Source organism: Psittacula echo (genome assembly GCF_963264785.1).
Source record: "Psittacula echo genome assembly, chromosome: 2".
Lineage (NCBI taxonomy): Eukaryota > Metazoa > Chordata > Aves > Psittaciformes > Psittacidae > Psittacula > Psittacula echo.
The window spans coordinates 38,836,830-38,856,894 of NC_137737.1; the positions used below are offsets into that span (position 1 = coordinate 38,836,830).

The following is a 20,065-nucleotide window of genomic DNA, read 5'->3' on the forward strand; positions in this document are numbered from 1 at the left end:
TCCTAATATCCTGTCTAAACCTCCCCTGGCACAGCTTGAGGCCATTACCTCTTGTCCTGTCACTTGTTACTTGGGAGAAGAGACTGGCCTCCACCTCTGTAACCTCCTGTCAGGCATTTGTAGAGAGGGATAAGGTCCCCCAGAACCTTCTCTTCTCCAGATTAAACAACCCCAGTTCCCTCAGCTGTCCCTCATTGTGCTCCAGACCCTTTACCAGGTTTGTTGCCCTTTTCTGGATCTGCTGCAGCACCTCAATGTTTCTCTCTAGTGAGGGGCCCAGATCTGAATACAGTATTCGAGGTGCAGTCTCACAAGTGCTGAGTGCAGGGGGATGATCAGTGCCCTGGTCCTCCTAAGCACACTATTTCTGATCCAGGCCAGGATACTGTTGGCCTTCTTGGCCACCTGGGCACAAGCTGGCTCATGTTCAGTGGCTGTCAATAAGCACCCCCAGGTCCTTTTCCCCTGAGCACCTTTCCAGCCACTCTTCCCCATGCTTGTAGCATTGCATAGGATTGCTGCGGCCAAATGCAGGATCCAGCACTTTGCCTTGCTAAACCTCATACCATTGGCCACAGCCCATTGATCCAACCTGTCCAGATCCCTCTGCAGAGTTTTACTATCTTCTAGCTGATCAACACTCCCAGCCAACGTGATGATCTTCCTTCTGAAATGCTACTGTGCCTTTTCAATGGGGCTCTGCAAATAGGTTCTGGCACCATTTATGACATGCCTGCAATACATCTTGTTTATAGAGTAATCATCATTGTTTTCATATATCTCTAATGTGCTCACTTCCTACTCTGTTGTAATATTTCTGGGTGAAAGGTAGTTTGAATTCCATGGATTTGTTAGGGTTTGTGTAAGATGTCTGAACATCTGCATTATTTTTGCCCAGCTTGTCTTACTGTTTTCAGCAGTGTCTCACCACATCTTGAATCCTTTTGTCTTCATTCTGCTTAGCTTATCGAGTTGAGTGATGCCTGTTTTGGCCAGGTTGCCCCATGCATGGTGAGATGAATGAGGTCTTCTGAAGAAATAGGTTGAGGTGGCCTCATGTAGCTTGGTCACTGCTGCTTGCTTTGCCTTGGATCAGTTAGTCGGACTCTTATAGGACACCTTCTGTAAGTGCTCCCGTAAGGACTTTTTAGGAATACTGGAAATGGGGATACAGTTAAACTGAAGAAATTGCTTAACAGCTTTAAAATTAATGGTTCAACAGGAAATTCTAGTTCCTTTCTATGGTGGCACTGCCTGTCAGAGGTTATTTTCAGTGTTGTCTGCATGGACCCTGGTTGGATGTATTCTTCTGTACAGTTCTGAGCATGCTAGTGAAATGCTGAGTGGTTAATATTAAAGCAGTTTTTTTTTTGTAGAATGGGCCAACAGGTGCATTTGTTCATTTTATTTGACAGACAAAAAGGACAAATTTAATTACTTTTAACTTCAGTGATGTGGAATGGTATGTAATTGGAATTTCTTAGTGAGTGACTGAAAAAAGAAAGAAAAATTTGCAATCTGTTTCAGTCTTTCAGCACTATTTAAACTAGATTGAAGAGATGAAGTAGTTGCATTTATGTTTTTACAATGCTTTGGAATTTTACTATTTGCATTTATATAGAGAGGGGGCAAAATTATTTATTTAGCCTTGGCAAAAAACCAAGACTTTCAGTGGGAGAGGGGAAGAGAAGGCTGAAGGGAGTGTTGAATTTTTTTGTCCATTCTGTGGTGTTTACATTGATATAATGGATTTTTTGGTTTTGTTGGGCTTTTTTGTTTTGGTTTTTTATTTATTTATTTTTTTATTTTTTGGGGGGATATTTTTGTGGAGTTTTGTTGTTTGTTTGTTTGTTTTTTTTTTTATCATGCTAGAAACTGGTTGTAATTTTAGCTTGTGAATGAAGACTTTCTGTAGCCATTCTTTTGAAGACTTTCTGTAGCCATTCTTTGTCACTTCAATTACTGAGAACTTCAGTATTTCATTTTAGAGATGTGAAACTGAGGAAGTTAAATTGTGTCCATGAATGGAGTAAGAGCAAATACCAACTAGAAGTTAAAAGCTGTAGTTTAGTAGACTATTCTGACAGTTTTTACTGATTTTTTTTTTTTAACTGCTTCAAATCATGTACATTTCAAGTGCTGGTTTTGGGAGTGCTTGATCTGGTTTTGTCATTTCTTGAAGTTCTATGTAGTTTTAATATCTTTGAGACTTTGTGGCTGAAAAAAAGCTCAGTTCTAAGGTTGGAATTTTATAAAAATAAAGTTCTGTAAAATCTAAAGCTTAGGAAGCTCAAACGTACCAAAACTTCTCTCTAAAGATGTTGTTAGCAATGGGTCTTCTACCTATTTCTGCTCCAAGAAATGCATCATGTTATTTACTGCAGTATCCCATCATATTTACTGCAGTATCTAAACATTTATGAGAGTCTTTACTCTTACAAAGTTCTAATAAGACAGTAAAATGCTATTGTTAAGATGCAGAACTGAGGCAGAGAAATCAAGTGACTGGCCCATATTTGCATGGAAAATGTGCAGCAATATTTATATTTCTCTTACCAGCAAGCCTAGCAGTGCATTCTTTCAGCGTGTACTACACTTCATCTATCCAGTAGTACTTTATGCACCTGACTATAAATTTCTATTGAGACAATTATGAATTATTGGGAAATTGTTATTTTTTCTTCTGAGAGAAGTTTGCTTCTTCTGCCCTAAAAATGATCAACTGCAGTTGTGGTTTTTTTTTGTAATAGGGAACTTCAAATAAAATCACAGCACAAACTTTATTTGGGTATCATTTCTAAATAATGTACAAAAACAGAGGAGAAAACAGAATCTTGTTGACACTCCAAGCCTTCAGGTGTGTGTAGACTGGAGGGAAATGGGACCTCAACAAAATTAATGGACTTTATAGCACAAGGAAAGGCTGGTTTATTTAGTTATCCCAAAAGAGCCCATGCAAAGGCCCGTGTACTTTCTCCACAACCAAAGTATAAGTAAGGTAACTCATATCTTTAGATCAGTCTGGCCTGGCTTCTGATCAATAGGTGTAATGCCGTCTCCTGGGTTTTTGGTACAATATTTCAGTGAGACTGGATGGCATTTATACTGAGGAATGGTGTTTTCTGTAGAAGGCAAATGATGTTCAGGTTTGTATAAATTTTATTCAGGGGTTTACTTGAGGGGAAAAAAAGGGGGAGAATAAGTTTTTAAGTATGATTTCAACATCTAGATATTTGAAGGAGATTATGTTCTAGAACTCACTGAGAAACTTAGAGGATACAGACGCAGCTGCAATTCGTATCAGAGGAGATGCATTTTGCTTCAGAACATTTTCTTAATGATTGTTTTAGATGTGATTTATGATTACATCAGTGTGGTTGAAACACTGTTTCTGACTCAGGAGTTGCAAAGTTGCAAATTGTTAGTCACTGAAAGGTGTATTGTAGGGAAGTGCAACTAATGTTTACCTTCTTTTTTGTGTTTTCCTAGGCATCTGCTTCTTTTGGTATAATATACATTAGAGAATGAATGTTGGGCAACATGGAATTGGTCTGGCTTGGTATAGTTAATTTTCTGAGTACAGAAGTATAAAGAGAGAAGGCTGGTGATCTCATGCCCTGTGCCTTGCAGAGAGGCTGAAAAATGTGATACATCATGTGCGCTTGTGTGTCTTACTTTTGTTTTAAGAATTAAATAAATTGCTGAAGTTTGAAAAGGTATTCTTATATTGTGCAGAATCACTGTTGTCTAAAGAAGTAGCCGTAGTTACAAGTATTCTTTTCCTCTGAAATGATGGTGTTTACCACTTCGTGTGCCTGTCTTTGGGGAATTAATTGTAAGAAAATAGTTTTAAACAACTCCAAGAAAAATAAAGGTGAAGGTTGAAGACCTGTAATGGGGGGAAAAAAAAAAAAAAAAAAAAGAAAAAAGCAGTAACATTTAAAAACTACTGATTACGATCTGAGGTGATGTGAGATTTTACAGGCTTGCACTGGTTAAAATTACTACGTTAATATAATTTGTAGGCCTTGCTTGTGCTAAGAAAACAATATCTTGAATTTGATTGACCCAGCTTTATGGGAGAGTGCTGTTTCAGAAAACTAGAGACAGGGTTAATCCTGTGTACCTCTGTCACGTAGTCCTGCTTTCCTTTGTCTTTGACATGGCATTAGTAAGTTTTAAAGAACACTGATTTAATGAAGGAGCCAGTGCTGTCTTTAAAAGCTGTTTTAGTAAAGTCTGAAATGTTATCTGATCCTGGCTTGGCATTCACTAAGTTGAATAAGATTTTGTGGCAATGATGAGGTGGAGGGATAGGATCTGAAGTAAACATTCATATTGCTATAGCATAATTATTTTTTATCAGGGTTAAAGATGGAGAACATTTCTAGTTTAAGTTATCTTCTATCAGCTGTGCTAACCTACCCTGATACTTTAAACACAAATGTCTGGTTTTCCCTCCTCATCAGAGTTTATTCTGGTACTAAGATAGAGTCCGATAGCGACATGTCAGCTGTACCTGAAGGCTGGTAGGGTGCCAGATGTTAGAGTAAGCAAATACTGAATGTATAAAAAGGTTTTTTTGGCTGTAGATGTATGCCTTCCATTAAAGAGAGAGCATTTGTGGATTTTAAGTAACGATAATGTAAGTAATTTAACTTAAGTAGCTTTAAGTCATAATTCTGTCTACAAAACACTGATGCAACATAGGAATTTTGTCAGGCATCTTTGTTGCTCCTGTTCCCAGAGTGGTGAAAGGTGATAGTCACTCGCTAATGCTCTGACAGATAGTGGCCTTTTCTTTGTGGACAGTCAGTGTTAGATAGAGTACTGCTAACATTCACAGTATGCCGTTAACTTTTAAAACTGACCTTGCTTGAGACAGAATGTAACTAAAACTCTAGAGGCAAATTCATTTTCCTCATGTCTTATGATTAATTTTATTATCCAAGGGAATTAATGGATGCTTGTTACTACAGAAGACAGAAAGCATACAGTGAAACTGGGTTTCAGGCTGAGATTTAGTAACAAACTGTCTACTGTTTGTTGGTGGAGGAAATATCCCAACAAACAAGGGGGAAGGTGTTGCAAGCAGATGACAGATTTTATACAGAACTAAGTTCAACTTCCAGGAATGGATGTAGCCATCATAGAAGGCTTGTATTTGTACTAATAAATCTGTAAAATATTCTCATTGAGAATTAAAAAAAGGTTGTAACTGGTGTGGTTGGTATGGATCAGGGATATCATTAATTACAGCCTTAATTGTAGTTTTAGCCAGCTATTTAAAATAGCATAAACCAGCTGGGTGTTATCTTAAAACATTAAACATGCATTAGTTTACTTTTTGGTTTGTAAGACACAGCAGGTTGCCGCACCATGTGTCTTTGCTGACACTGTGAGGAAAGAAGGATCAATTGTTGCCAGAAGTACAGACGACTGACTGTTATGTAGAATAATGGAAAAGGCCAATGTTTCAGTTCCATTGGATGGTTCAGCTGTCTGCTGAAGGATGAGCTAACTGAAGTACAGCATTAGGTATGAGTGAACGGTGTGGGTTTGCAAGGCTGGATGTAAGTTCTGAGCCTGATGGGATCTTAAGGCTGTGGAGACCACTGTGCAGACACACTTCAGCTGGAGCTGCTCCAGCTCCAGCAGAACTGGCAATGAGACAGTGGAGTCATGGAAGTAAACTGCCTCCATGCAGTGTGTTTTGTGTGTCTCTGGGCTGTGCTTACCAGTTGTTTTCAGTTTTGGGAATGCCATATAGGCAGCTTATGATCTGTATTTCAAAAAAGCTGTTATGGTGCTTCAGAGATGAGGCTGGCTTTGGTAGCAGTGCAGCTGCCGTGCTCATGGACTATGATACAGAAGAATGTCTTGGCCTGTGATGGCTGTCTATGCAAGTAATTCAGTTCAGGTATCTCGTGGCACAAGTGTTCTGCCTGTAGATTACCCAGAGCTGGCCATATTAAAACAAAAACAAAAACCAAACAAACAAGTAGGAAAAGTATAATGTGTGGTTCTGCTGTGGGTTTTTCCTTGCCTTCTTCTCTTCCCCGTCATCTCATTTGCTTGTATTTATAAAGTATCCTCAACTAAAAAACCCAACATTTTGAGTAATGAAACAATGTTCCTGCCCCTCTACTCTGCTCTTGTGAGACCTCACTTGGAGTATTGTATACAGTTCTGGTGTCCTCAACGTAAAAAGGACATGGAACTGTTGGAACAAGTCCAGAGGATGATCCGGGGACTGCAGCACCTCCCGTATGAAGACAGGCTGAGAAAGTTGGGGCTGTTCAGCCTGGAGAAGAGAAGGCTGCGTGGAGACCTCCTAGCAGCCTTCTAGTATCTGAAGGGGGCCTACAAGGATGCTGGGGAGGGACTCTTCATCAGGGACTGTAGTGACAGGACAAGGGGTAACACGTCAAAACTTAAAACAGGGGAAGTTTAGATTGGATATAAGGAGGAAGTTCTTTACTGTGAGGGTGGTAAAGCACTGAAATAGGTTGCCCAAGGAAGTTGTGAATCCTCCATCCCTGGCAGTGTTCAAGGCCAGGTTGGACAGAGCCTTGGGTGACATGGTTTAGTGTGGGATGTCCCTGCCCATGGCAGGGGGGTTGGAGCTAGATGATCTGAAGGTCCTTTCCAGCCCTAACTATTCTATGATTCTATATAAGCAGGATATAGTCTCGCTGCTCAGTTCTCATGTTTTGGCATTTTTAGTTGGATGCTGAATAGATTCTGCCATTAAGGTGTTCCTCTCAGTTGACAATCTTGTTAAATTATTTTATCTTTTTTATGTTGTAATTTGTATTTTGATCTTTATTCATCAGAGAAAGCAACCAGTGAGATGAACACTGCAGAGGACTGGGGCCTCATCTTAGACATCTGCGATAAAGTTGGACAGTCACGCACAGGGTAAGTGACTTTAGAGATTTCCTCACCAAGCTTTTTTAATTTTGTTATTTCAGTCTCAGATGAGAAGAATGAAATTTTTATTATCTGATACAGTCTTTTGCAACAGCTCAATTAAATTTATTACAAGTAAAAGGAAAATGTATGGTGTTTCTGCTCAAATATTTTAAAGTTCTTCTTTTGGAGATACTGGTTGATCTGTTAAAATTAGGTTTTGTGTACAGCAAATTTTTGCCAATGTAATGGAAAAATTAACTGGTATGTTTTAGCAGTGGCATTGTAAACCTAGGAGACTTCAGGAGGGATTTTTCTTATAGAATCATAATCTAGATTGGAAGTGACCTCCAGAGGTCATGTAGTCCAACCCTCCAGCTTGAAACAGGTCTAATTAGATCAGGTTGCTCAGGACCGTGTCGAGTCTTGAATGCCTGCAGGGTCAGAGTTTCCACAACCTCTATGAGCAACATATTTCAATATTTTACTATCCTCAAGTAAGTAAATAAATAACCCTGCAATCTGATTACAATTTCCCCTGTTCCAACTTGTCTGTTGCATCTTGTCTTATGACTGTGCAGCTCTAAGAAAGAGGCCGGCTCCGTCTTCTATGTATTCTATTATTAAACTGAAAGCAGTTCTCCATCTCTTGTTGTATGTGACTCTCCTCTGACCATGCTGGCACCTCTCAATTTGATTTACTCCAATGCATAAATACCCTTCTTTCACTGGGGAGCCCCGAACTGACAAAGTACTCAAGATGCCATCTTACAAGAATGGAAGGGGAGGATCACTCCAGTAGCCCTGTTGGCTGCACTGACCACTTGTTTGACTCAGGAGGAAGTTGGTTTTCTTTGCTGCCAGGCTGCACTACTGATACCTGTCACCCAATAGGACCTGCAGATCCTTTCCTGCAGAGCTGCTTTTTAGGTGGTCAGCTCCTGGCCTTTGCTGGTGCAGAGGATCTGAAAGGTAACACCTTGTCCTTGCTATTGTTGACCTTGATGAATTTCCAATCTGCCCATTTCTTCAGCCTGTGCAGATCCTTCTGAAGATTAGCCCTGCCCTCCAGTATATTGATTGTTCCCCTTCACTTTGCTGTTGTCAAAGTGAAGTTGCTGAAGGTGCACTGCCTCCCATAATTCAAGTTATTAGTGAAGATATTTAGCAGTGTTGGTCCCAGCAGAGATCCCTAAGTGACCCCACTAGTTACTGCCCACTAGCTGGAATTTCCACCACTGGTTGGCAACTCTTTGAGGAGTTTAGGACACCAGCCAGTTTTTCACCTAGCTTACCATCCTTTTATCCAGCCTATGTTTCACCAGTTGGGTGATAAGGAGACTATGAGCTTCAAATGTATGTGGAAACTGCTAAAACTGAGGTATAAAGCATTTGCTGCCCTTTCTTTCTCACCAACAGACCACCAGTGTCTTTGTCACAGAAAACAATGAAGCTCTGTGTTTGTTTCCCTTGTTTTGAGAAGCTATTTTCTGTCACCAGGACTTTAATAAATGTACATTTTGAAAATGTGATACTAAATTAAACACATCTTAATATGGTCTGCTAATGCTTTCATTATTGATTCTTTACTGAGCTCTCATAGAATTTATGCATGCACATGTTTTTGGACATGAAACGTTAAAGTATAATTTGAGTTAGCAAATAAAAGTACCGTTTAAGGGCATTATTTTAGTGTATCTAGTGTTTTTATTCAGTGTAGTACTAGGCTTTGTAAATGTTTTATATACATCTTCTGAAGCATTCCCTGTAACAGTTCAGTTCTAAAGCTAAGGCCTTAAAAAGAGTTTTGCCATTGCTGCTGTTTAGTGAGACTTCTCTGAGAATGACTTGGATTGCCTTCTAAACCTGCTTGAAAACAGTGTAACATGTCAGACAGCAAATTCCCATCTGGGACTTTTGTTTCAAAGGACAGGTTTGCAAATAAGCTTATTCCTTGGGATTAGAGATGGTCTCCAGAGGAGTGTTTATAAATAGCATGGCATATTGAGACTTCTGTGCTGCTGTGTATAATTGTAGTTAAGATAACAGTTGATAATAATGTTTCACATTAGTCTGTATATATCAAACTGCATTTCTGCTCCTTGTGCATGTTGATGCTGAGCCTGTAACAATATTATTGAAGGCTTCAGTATCCTATTTAATCACTGAAAACATTTCCACAGGCAAGATTTAGTCTCACAGCAACTTTAGCTTGGACAGTGCTCAAATGTATGTAACTGGCAAGAGATGGCTGCTTGAGTGTACAGACAAAACTAGAGATCTTCTGGGAATGTGTGGCTAAATTGCTATGGGACAGCTGGCATTTCTGTTACGGATTGTGGGTTTTGTTTGGTTGGTTTTGGGGTATTTTTTGTGTGTGTTTGTGTTTTTGTTTGGTTGTTGGTTGGTTGTTTTTTTGTTTGGTTGGGTTTTTTTCATGTGTAATAAAACAGTGGGTTTATCCTGGCTGTGACTTTAATCTTTGTAATATTTACCCTGCTTGTAATAATAAGCTGTCAGCTGACTCATTGCTTAAATTCAGATTCTGTTAAACTTGCTGATAGTGGGTTTTCTTTGGTTTAATATGGATTATGTCATTCCAAAGCAAGGTAAAGCAAGACAAAGTTCCTCATTTTAAGTTTAAATCAGATGTGCTACACTGAAATCCTCCTGCAGTTTAAGTTCCTGTGGCAAGGATGCTGGTCTTCTTAACTGGGATCTGCTTTAATCTTTTAACCAGTTCTGCTCCAATGCAAGTTGTCTGTTGCTGGAAGAAGTTTAGATTACAAAATCTCTGTTTTATGGTTTTCTGTGTACCAGTCTGTAAGCTTCGTTGCATTCGTGCAGCATTTTAGATGTAGATCATCTTGTACCTGAAGCCACAGTATACTAGAAGTAGATTTGTTCACTCTTTGCGATCAATGACTTTTTGTCCTACAATGTTACATGACACATTGTCTTATTTAGGTCTGCCAAAAACTTGTTTGCATCCAGAATAATTGTTGTTAACTGTTATGCTACAAAGGTGCTACATTTTCTCATAAGGTAGATTTTTAAACCTTTACCCAAGGGCTGCCAAGACTACCACGAAACCATGTCTCGAAGGGCCTCATTACACATTTTTTGAACAAAAAAACCAGGAACAGAAGTGTTCAAAAAACCACTTTGATTTGTCTAACTAAGAGACAATCAAAACTTTTTTTTAATGTCTGAATTTGTTTCAGGAACTCGTACAGCTCAGCAGTTTCATATTACATTGTTGGCATCCCATTTTTTTGAACATCGGTAGTGAGCAAGCTGCCTTTCAACATGGGAACATGATTAAAACAAAGGTTTTGCCATCAGAGGCAATTTTTTTTTTTCCCTGACATTTTTTTTTTACACAGCATTATTAAAAACTTGCGTATTTTTTATTTTATTTTTTATCATATTTGACTGGCATTTTGAATCATCTGACTACAAAAAAGATACAGAATTTTGCACAGTATTGGTTTTCTGCAATGGAAATCCTTACACAACTGAATCTATAATTTATCAGCTCTGAGTAAAATAACATTATAAAGTCTGAATGATTCATTAAGCATAATAAAAGAGAAAATTAAAGGCCACATATGGTATATTTTAGCAGGAAGCACCACTCCTTCCTCAGGGAGTTCAGTGTTAGCCAAGTGCTGATTCTGTTTGCTTTGAGATGGTTGTACCTTTTGTACTAACTTACTGAGACATGCCAGTCTTTATGTTTGAAACTATACCATCAGTTTTTCTCCAGAAAAGTTACTTAATAAAAATGACAGCTGGAAAAAAAAACTAAGTGAGAATTCACCAACAGCTGAGAAAATAGAAATGTTGATTGCAGCACTCTCTGCTGGGAGTGAGTATGGAAAAATTGTCACTGGGAAATAGTTTGTCTATCTTTCTGCTTGCCTAACTCTGTCTTGATTTCTTATGGATTAATCACTGCCTCAGTGAGTCAATATTCTGATTAGATGATTCTTCTTCGGTTGTTTTTGTGCCTGTTTGTACAAGAGAGAACAGTAAAATTGCTTGCTTGATAGTCTTCCAAACTACCTTCCTTTCTTTCCGACCCCCTCGTTCCCCCAAGTTACTTAACCTCAGTAGCGTTTTATGTAGTCATATGCAGTATATGTCTAACAGGCTGACCAGGAAGCTCTTTGACTAGCTTGTTTTTAAAGAAGCAAGGAGGAAAATTTAGTCACCTGTGTAGTCATGAGCCCCACAGTCAAGTTACCTTAGACTGTAAATGAACAATAAATTCCTGAAAATATATTAAATGCTTTGTGCAGAGTAGTATTTTAAATTTCAATTGCTGTTAATTTTGTCTTTGCTAAATAAAATATAATCAAATACAATATTTTTTTACTCTAAAACTGAAATATATTGTGAATATATTTTGGATATATTTGTATATAATACCATAACTTCTATTGTATCTTGCCCTATTTTCCATTTACGGATTTGTTATTCCTGCTTATGGTGCTGCCTCTGAAATTTTGATTGTAGAACTGCTGGAGCTGAACTGTAGCCCAATATTTGTATAGCGTGGTCTGGAGAGGTGTCTAATAAACACATAGAATTCTGTTCTCATGGGGCATGTGCCTTCCCTCAAATTTCTGCATAGTGCTTGTCACTCATTTTTACAAGCTAAATTGTATGATGGATTAATTTGAAGTAAAAATAAGGATTACAGATCTGTCTAGAACAGGGATTCTTAGTGTGTGTGACTAAACATTGGTAAGCCTGGGTTGTTGGGATTATTTTGGTGTAGATATAATAAAAAGATTTTTTTTAATGTTTGAGCATGTTAAAACATTAACACTCAAATAGTAATAATTTCTGTTAAATATGGGAGCAAATAGATTTTTTTAAAAATTTTTAAGGTATTCTTATGAATTACTGAGGGGTTTACTTCTTTTTTTACCTCTTCAAAATTTTACTTGACACATATGGAACATTATTTGGCTTTGAGGCTTTCTTGAAACTGTATTACTTTTTAATAAGACTTGTGATTCCTTAATAAAAATGTTAGGCTAATGGTGCTGTTCCTGAACTGCTAAGCTCTTGAACCTGCACCCTACCTTTATAAATACTGGTTTAACAGTTAATGGACATGCGCTTTTTTGTGCTCACACTCATATCACATAGGTAATCCTACGTAATCCTACTATTAAATTAATGGTTAAAAAGATCAGTTATTTCTGAAAATTTTGGCCTGTATTCTTTCTCAATTAAAGTGAATGCATGAAAAGTCTTGGATAATTAATAGATAAAAGGCAGTGCTTGCCTTATAGCCTTCATTTTTAATAGTTGGTTATATGAAGGTATACACTGAGTGATACATAGTCTTGATGAGTGATAGCATTTTCTAAAATTAGTACTACTAAATATGAGGTGGACATTTCTGTAAAAAGTAGACACTGCCAAATATAGTATAGACAAGCCATGGTGTAACTTATACCTGAGTTTCATGCTAGTTCTTGGATATCAGTTGAATAGAAAAATAATTTCAGTACCCTTTACCCCCCCCAAAAAAAAGGTACCATAAATAGTCCAGAAATACATCAAATCTCTTAGTTTAAATACACCTTCTCTTTTCCTCTTTCCCTACTTACCCTCTTTCAGGGTACCTTTTCAGGTCTATTCAACTGGTAATGCTTTTACGCCAATGACAATTCCTACCCCAGCCTCTCTCAGCCTTCTACTACCTTTAAAGACAGAACAAAACAACAGAAAATCACACAGATTTTAATATGCTAAACTGTCTGAAACTCCCATTCAAATTATTTCTTAAATTTCTTTTTCACACTATCTACCGAAATGTAGATAATACTTAAAATTCTGTATTTAATGGTTTTGAAACTTTGATGTAGAATGTTCTAATAGTGTCTTTTAAGACTTACTGGTTTATTGCATATCTTCTTTATAAATGGTACTCTGTAGATTAGAAGAGACTCTGTGGAACATAGTGGTGGTAATATAAAAAACTGTCAACAACCTAACAAAAGGGTGTCGGTGATCAATATGCAAGCAAATATCCTTACATATGTATGTGAAATATGGAGGAGTGGGTGCATGGAGTACAGAGAATTACAGTTCTCTAACTGCAAGGGATTTTATGCATTTCTAGAATATTTACAGTATTTAGCTGTAACTACAAAAGGTAATGTAATTTATTGAGACATTTTGATAAGTAAGAAAGTTAGCAATCTTACAGGTAGAACTGTCTGCAACTACTAAAATTGTAAATCTATTGTTTTTAATGTTGCACTTATAGGCTACCAAATAATTTACTGACAATGTTACTGTTTGTAAGCGTTATCATGTGTACAATAAGAAATGTTCATTCCATTACATTTTTTTAAATCTATTTTGTGTTTTTCAGGCCTAAGGACTGTCTTCGTTCTATTATGAAGAGAGTGAACCATAAAGATCCCCATGTTGCTATGCAAGCATTAACAGTAGGTTCTTTTTAATGTAATGCTTTTACTTTGTGAGCAATTATATTGCAAAATATCTTCTTTGAGTTTTAATCTTTCTTTCTTTAGCTTCTAGGAGCTTGTGTATCAAACTGTGGTAAAATCTTTCATTTAGAAGTCTGTTCAAGAGATTTTGCCAGTGAAGTAAGCAATGTGTTGAATAAGGTAATGTATTGCATTGGGTTATACAATTCATAGAAAAGTGAAATCAGACAGAGAATTGGGGTAATCTGAAAGTGGAATGGAAACTAGTTTTGGAAGACTGGAAATGTGGGGGCTGGGGAGGAGTATACAAGGTTACTGGGAAGACTGTGGCTGTGAGAAAGAACTTCCTGAATGCCACTAGACACTAGTTACTTACATATTTTGTCTGTGGGAGGTGATGTCTCGTGTGTTAATTTGTAAGTATACAAATTCATTTGCACGTTAAATAACAGCAATGAAATGCTTAATGCAGATGTGGTGAAATGGAGATAATGCAGAGCTTTTATATAACCTTGTTTTATTTTATTTTGGGCCTAGTATGTATTGTACAAACACAATGCTGGTGTGCTAGTCTCCATTTCTAACAAAGATATCCTTTAATGATACAGTTGACTTGAAAATAAAGTGTTTATGTAGTTTATATTGAGAGTAACATGAAATTATTTTATATGAAGTAATTAAGAACAGATTCCTACATTATGTAACTACTTTCTACTATTCTTGCAGGGTCATCCAAAAGTTTGTGAAAAGCTGAAAGCCCTTATGGTGGAATGGACTGATGAATTCAAGAATGACCCACAGCTTAGTTTAATATCTGCTATGATAAAAAATCTTAAAGAGCAAGGAGTTACTTTTCCAGCTATTGGTTCACAGGTATATTAAATTGTGTGGTTTTTCTTAAAGGGCATCACAAATTCTGTTTCGTATTTTATAGTTTGCAGTCTTGAATTCTGTGTTTGTCAAACAACATAAAAACTGTCTTGTCTTAATAAAACATTCCTTTGAAGGGTGAAATGCTCTGACTTACCTTAGAATTTTACATTGCAGATGAATACAGAACAAAATGGTGAACATAATGCATTGTCAGTTTTTTGTTGAGTTAATTTTTACATCTTTCACTTTGGCCAGGCTGCTGAACAGGCAAAAGCAAGCCCAGCTCTAGTTGCCAAAGATCCTGGTACAGTAGCCAACAAAAAGGAAGAGGAGGATTTAGCTAAAGGTGAGTGCATTTACTTGCTGACCTAATGAATATATTGGTAAATGTCAAATAAAGCAGGAACAAATGTTTTGCTTCCTATATAAATAGTGTATTTATGGATTGTGGTATTCCTATGTGAATAGTGTATTTATGGATTTTGTGGTTATGATTTCTATTCCTTTCCTTTCCCTCTCTCTGGGGCAAGTGAAGCACATTCACTTGCAATTTAAACATTTGATGGATGGACAAAATACGGATTATAATGTAAGTTGTATGAAAGTATTTTGGGTACACTAAACTTTTATTCCTTTTAATACTGCTTCTGTAGTATACTTTGAGGCTTTGATTGCTCTAAGCATAAATTACAAACGTCTCACTGCAGTCCCAGTAAACAAAACTAGGGTGGTTTCTTTTGATTTATTGTACTAAAGTATATTTAAAGGTCATTTAATGATCCTTAACCAGACATGTGAAGAGTTATCTCTTTTTGGTTTGATCTTTGTGGTTGAGATACTGGTTTTTGATGTCAAACTTCAGTAATGTAAAGGCATCAGATGTTAGCCCTTGAATGTAATACGGCTTTGTGCTCAGCACTGGCAGAGGTTGTCCAGAGAGGTTGTGGAGTCTCCACCCTTGGAGCTATTCAGAAGCCATCTGGACATGGTCCTGGGCAGCCAGCTGCAGGTGATCCTGCATGAGCAAGGGATTGAACAAGATGACCTTCCAAGGTGTCTTCCAACTTTAACCAATCTGTGTGATTCTGTGTATCCAAGCTACAAACTCCTAATCTAACAGAGAAACAGAATGCACCCGAGCAGTTGTATCTTTTTAGTATTTCAAGTGATGTGGAAAATTTCAACATCATGTACTTATTAGTAAGGATGTCGATACTTTACATCAGTTGAAGGTAATAACAACATTTTAATAAAAAATGGATGACTTCACTGAGTTATCCTGTTCATACTTAAGTACTATTTATTTATCCTGTCCATGTTGAAAACCTCAGTAAATCTCTTGGCAGATTGTGCTCTCTAGCTGCAAAAAATCTTTTTTACCATTATTTCTAACTGAAAGGCAGAAGTTGATCATGATGCAACAGGAATGGAAATATATCAGAAGTTTTCACTGAGCTAAATTTTCATATAATTCAAACTATTTTTATAGGGAATTTTCATGTTAATGCCTCTTCTTTTGTAGCGATTGAACTGTCGCTGAAAGAGCAAAGGCAACAGCAAGCAACACTTTCCTCTTTGTATCCAAGCACCTCAAGCCTTTTAACAAACCACAAACATGAAGGCCGAAAAGTTCGTGCAATCTATGATTTTGAGGCTGCTGAAGACAACGAATTAACTTTTAAAGCTGGAGAACTTATAACTATCCTTGATGACAGGTGATTTATATAGAATGCTTACTAGAAGTACAGTAGACTGTAAAAAACAATTGGCTATGATATCTCCTTTGTAGAAGCATACATTAGAATACCATTGTGATAAAATATGTTTAAATATTAAATACTTTATTTATTTAGTTATCTCCTAGATTTTTTTACATGCAAATGTAATTGCATAAAGATTCTTGTATAAATATTTCTGCATGTATGCAAATTGTATTTATGTACAAGTAACAAAAATGCCTTGTACAGGGCAATTACTAGGAAGATTCATATGAGTATTATTAATGTATGGGTGCTTTAATTATTTTTTTATCTTTAGTGATCCAAATTGGTGGAAAGGTGAAACTCATCAGGGTATAGGATTGTTTCCATCTAACTTTGTAACAGCTGATCTTTCTGCTGAGCCAGAAATGAGTAAGTAACATTACATTTATGTATATATATCAAGCCTTGCCATGGCCCACAGGATACTTCTGTAGTGATTTACTGTCCCTTACGATAGAGTTCATCTGCAAGCTAAGATGATACTCAAAACTGAGAAGCCTTTGCTTTTCTCTCACAAACAATAGTCATACCTTTGTGTCAGACCAAGGTTGCCCAAGCTGGCATTTGCTGAAAAATATGGTGCTGTCTGCTGCTGGCTTTGTCAGTAGCTTCCTTGAGACTTACTTAAGAACTCCATTGACATCTAGAGAGATGCAGGCAACAGCAGTTTTTTTCCAAATTGCTTTTTTGCTTAGTTGCAAGGGTACCTACCTAATCAAGGAAAACCTGAAGGCCCCTGGGCAGATAGGCATTGGAGTCAGGTTATCACAGTTCAGACAATTCAAGAAACTTCCATACTGTAGGTATATATGTGTGCATAATGGAAGGAGGGTTTCTCCTGCATACTGCTTATCTTCTTGTATTTTTATCATCTAACCTACTGTAAATATTTAATAAAAATACTAAATATGTGACAAGACCTGATTTCTGTAAATCTGATGGGTTTGAAAGATTAATCTCTTGTGATCTCAATATGAGTGTGCCACAGGTACGAGCAGGTCAGCAGAATTACATGCTCTAGGGGTCATCTGTTCTATGTTAAGATTAACTGATAAGAGTAGTATAATAAAAGTAGTATTTGGCTTTTTTTCCAAATATGTAGGGTTTTTTTTTTGCTGTGACCTCCACTACATGAGAGTAAGATGCTTTTGCAGGTACTACTTGATGGAGAAAGAAGAGCACAATTTGAGAACTTTCAATTCTATGCTTTGCTCTGGAGAAACGAAGGCTCTGGTTTGTCATAGATGATTTTACCAGTGTTCTCTTAATCCTGACTTTTTAGCTGTATTTTTTCCAATTACTCTCTCTTAATCTGTTTTCTTGATGCTTAATAATATGTTGTGTACAGGGAGACTACGATACAGATATTTACTTGCTAAGACATGTTTCGATTGAACCTGTGTGAACTGATATCTGTTAAGCAGTTTACAGATTTGTTTAAAAAAATTGTTTAAGTATATGGAGAAAGTTTTTGCCTTCAAATGTCAATAAAATACTATTTTTTCTTAAATTTTCACAGTAGATATTTGAAATATGACGAACTTAAGCAACAGGCTAGCTGTATAATACTTGTGTCATTGTTTTGTTTATTTTTATTTTATAGTAAACTGCTTGTTTATTTCATCTTACAGTGAAAGCTGAGAAGAAAACAGTGCAGTTCAGTGATGAAGTTCAAGTAGAGACTATAGAACCTGAGCCTGAACCAGTTTATATTGATGAAGTAAGCAAGATAAAAGTACTGATTTTCAACTGCCGGTACATTTAAACATGTGATGTTTAACCCTTTCGTCATGTATTTCAAAGCCGATTTGAAATATCAGGAGAACATAATCAAAAGAAAATTAATGGGAGGCGAAAGTTGCTAATTAAAATAAAAAAAGTGCAGTATTCTAATTTGTTCATGTGTTTTGAAGTTCTTAGGAGTTTCTGAAACTGAATATGGAAACTGCATTCCATTTAGGGCCCTACTCCAGGATTGTACAGCTGTTCACCTCCAAACTAGAAGCTTGTTGTGGAGTGACACATTTGCATTCAAGTTTGTTTTAAGTACTTCAGGATACCTTGGAGACACCCATCTTGAATACTGTCTTAGATCTATTTCCACTGTAACCACCACTGACTTCCCCCAATCTGAAAGATCTCTTTCCTTCTCTGAAAACTGTGAGCTTTTTGTTCTCTGTAAGTTATACTTAGCAAGATTCGCACAATCTCCACAGTGATTCTGCAAGGTTCCCAGGAACTCTGAGCCCAGAATGTTTTCCTCTGCCTTCTTTTCTACCTTTTTTTCTTTTTAAACTTTCCCCTTTCCCTACCAGAGGGCTTAGAATTGCTGTCTTTAGAATTGTTCCCTTTCTTTCTCAACTAGGTTCAGTAATTATTTTTTGAATGAAGGATTAGTTACTGCCTTCCTAAAGTCCTATTTAACTCCTGCCACAAATACCCTTCCTCCCAGCAGATATTAGTAATCTGCTGAAATAGCTTATCTCGGGCCCTCCTTGAGGTGCCTTCCTTTTGTCTTTTGTGATTCCATGTTGGTTTATGTTTTATTGTCTTGTTTTGTTTTGTTTTTAAAATTACCATACTCTAATTTTTAAGAAAGTAGTTCATCTGGCTTCTTCCTGCTTTTCATGGGGTTAAGGAGGAAAAACTTGGTTTTAATTTCCACGTTGATACTCCCTTTTCCAACCTAGTTGATTCTATGATTCTATATAACTCTGGCCTGTTAAAAGCTATTTACTTAATAGCACTCAGCTAAAAAATTACTTTTTGTCAATCATTTAGATGTAATGTTTGGTTAAGCAGTATAGTTTCCTCCAAGACATACTTTTCAAAGAGTTTATGCCTATTAATTTTCTGCCCTTTGGTATTTTTATAAATGGGTTGCACTTAAACTGGTTAACGAAGGATGGCTAACTCTGAAGTCAACCATGCAGCCTGTCCAAATGTCGTCTTAAAAAAAACCTTTCATATATGTTAGTGCTCATGTGCAGATAGGTCTCATACTTACAGAATGAAGGATAGTTTTTCAGTGAATTTAGTTTTAAGTACCCATTTCTTTTTAAGTTATTCTCTCAATGTATTCTGTCAAAACATTTCCACTAATCCCACTAGGTGGTGATATTGCATCTGTAATAGGGAACGGAAAAACTAGAAACTGCTCAGAAAATACTGTTTAGAAGGGCTTCTAGAAATAAAGGAGTTTTCTGCGCATTTCTCTTGTATTTTTATCTACTTGTGATAAGAAATGGTAACATTTTTTTTATCATTTGGCTTTCCCTTGTTTGAGCATCTGTACTCTACATTCCTGTAGGGTAGCATGCATGACTTGTATTTTCTTGAAGTTAAGTCTGAATGATTTCCAAAGCCCAAGAGGTCAAAATAGCTTTTGTAAGTAGCTGCTCTAATTTACTATCCTGAAAGTGTTAATTCTGCCACGTACACATATGCCCTAATTACACAATTTGTGTTCTAGGACAAAATGGACCAACTCTTGCAGATGTTACAAAGTGCGGATCCATCTGATGACCAGCCAGACCTCCCAGAATTGCTTCATCTTGAGGGTAAGAAGATGTTATTGGTTTTTTTGTTGTTGTTGTTTTCATCTCTGTAATTATATAATACTAATTACTAATAATAGTAATTACCTCTATCAAACCTAATTGAAACTAAGCTGAAACTATTTCAGCTTCATGTTCACACTAAAAGCATGCAGAAGGGCTTGAGCTGTAATTATCTTCTCACTTCCTGTTTCCTACATCTAAGAGGCTAAAGTGCAAAATTTTAAATTAAAACAAGTCCACTCCTCTCTCTAAATATTTGTATTCTATATTCTTTTTTTTTCCCCAAGAGCTGGGAATACTTAATTCAGTCTTATTTACCCTTTTTTCTTTTTTTTCTTTTTTTTTTTTTCCCCTTCATAAGGTAGCACAGCATGAGTTGCAAAAGGAGTGTAAGGAAGATTCCATGAGAGGAAGCAGAAATGCTACTGAGGCTTAGACTAGGCCTGTGGGTATCCCACATGTGCTTTTCACATCATGT

The 20,065-nt window shown here is 36.8% G+C and overlaps 1 protein-coding gene across 3 annotated transcripts in view; it reads left to right on the forward strand.

The window, feature by feature from the left end:
• Positions 1–20,065, forward strand: part of STAM (signal transducing adaptor molecule) — a 37,569-nt gene that overhangs the window by 6,058 nt on the left and 11,446 nt on the right. Inside the window, exons 2-10 of one of the 3 annotated variants that reach the window (XM_080639590.1) lie at positions 6,837–6,921; positions 13,313–13,388; positions 13,476–13,571; positions 14,118–14,264; positions 14,520–14,610; positions 15,787–15,979; positions 16,302–16,396; positions 17,659–17,747; positions 19,500–19,587. In XM_080639590.1, coding sequence (XP_080495716.1) covers positions 6,837–6,921; positions 13,313–13,388; positions 13,476–13,571; positions 14,118–14,264; positions 14,520–14,610; positions 15,787–15,979; positions 16,302–16,396; positions 17,659–17,747; positions 19,500–19,587 — 960 coding nt within the window. Of the gene's footprint in view, positions 1–6,836; positions 6,922–13,312; positions 13,389–13,475; positions 13,572–14,117; positions 14,265–14,519; positions 14,611–15,786; positions 15,980–16,301; positions 16,397–17,658; positions 17,748–19,499; positions 19,588–20,065 lie in introns of those variants that run through there. The other 2 variants (XM_080639591.1, XM_080639592.1) reach the window with 2 other exon arrangements.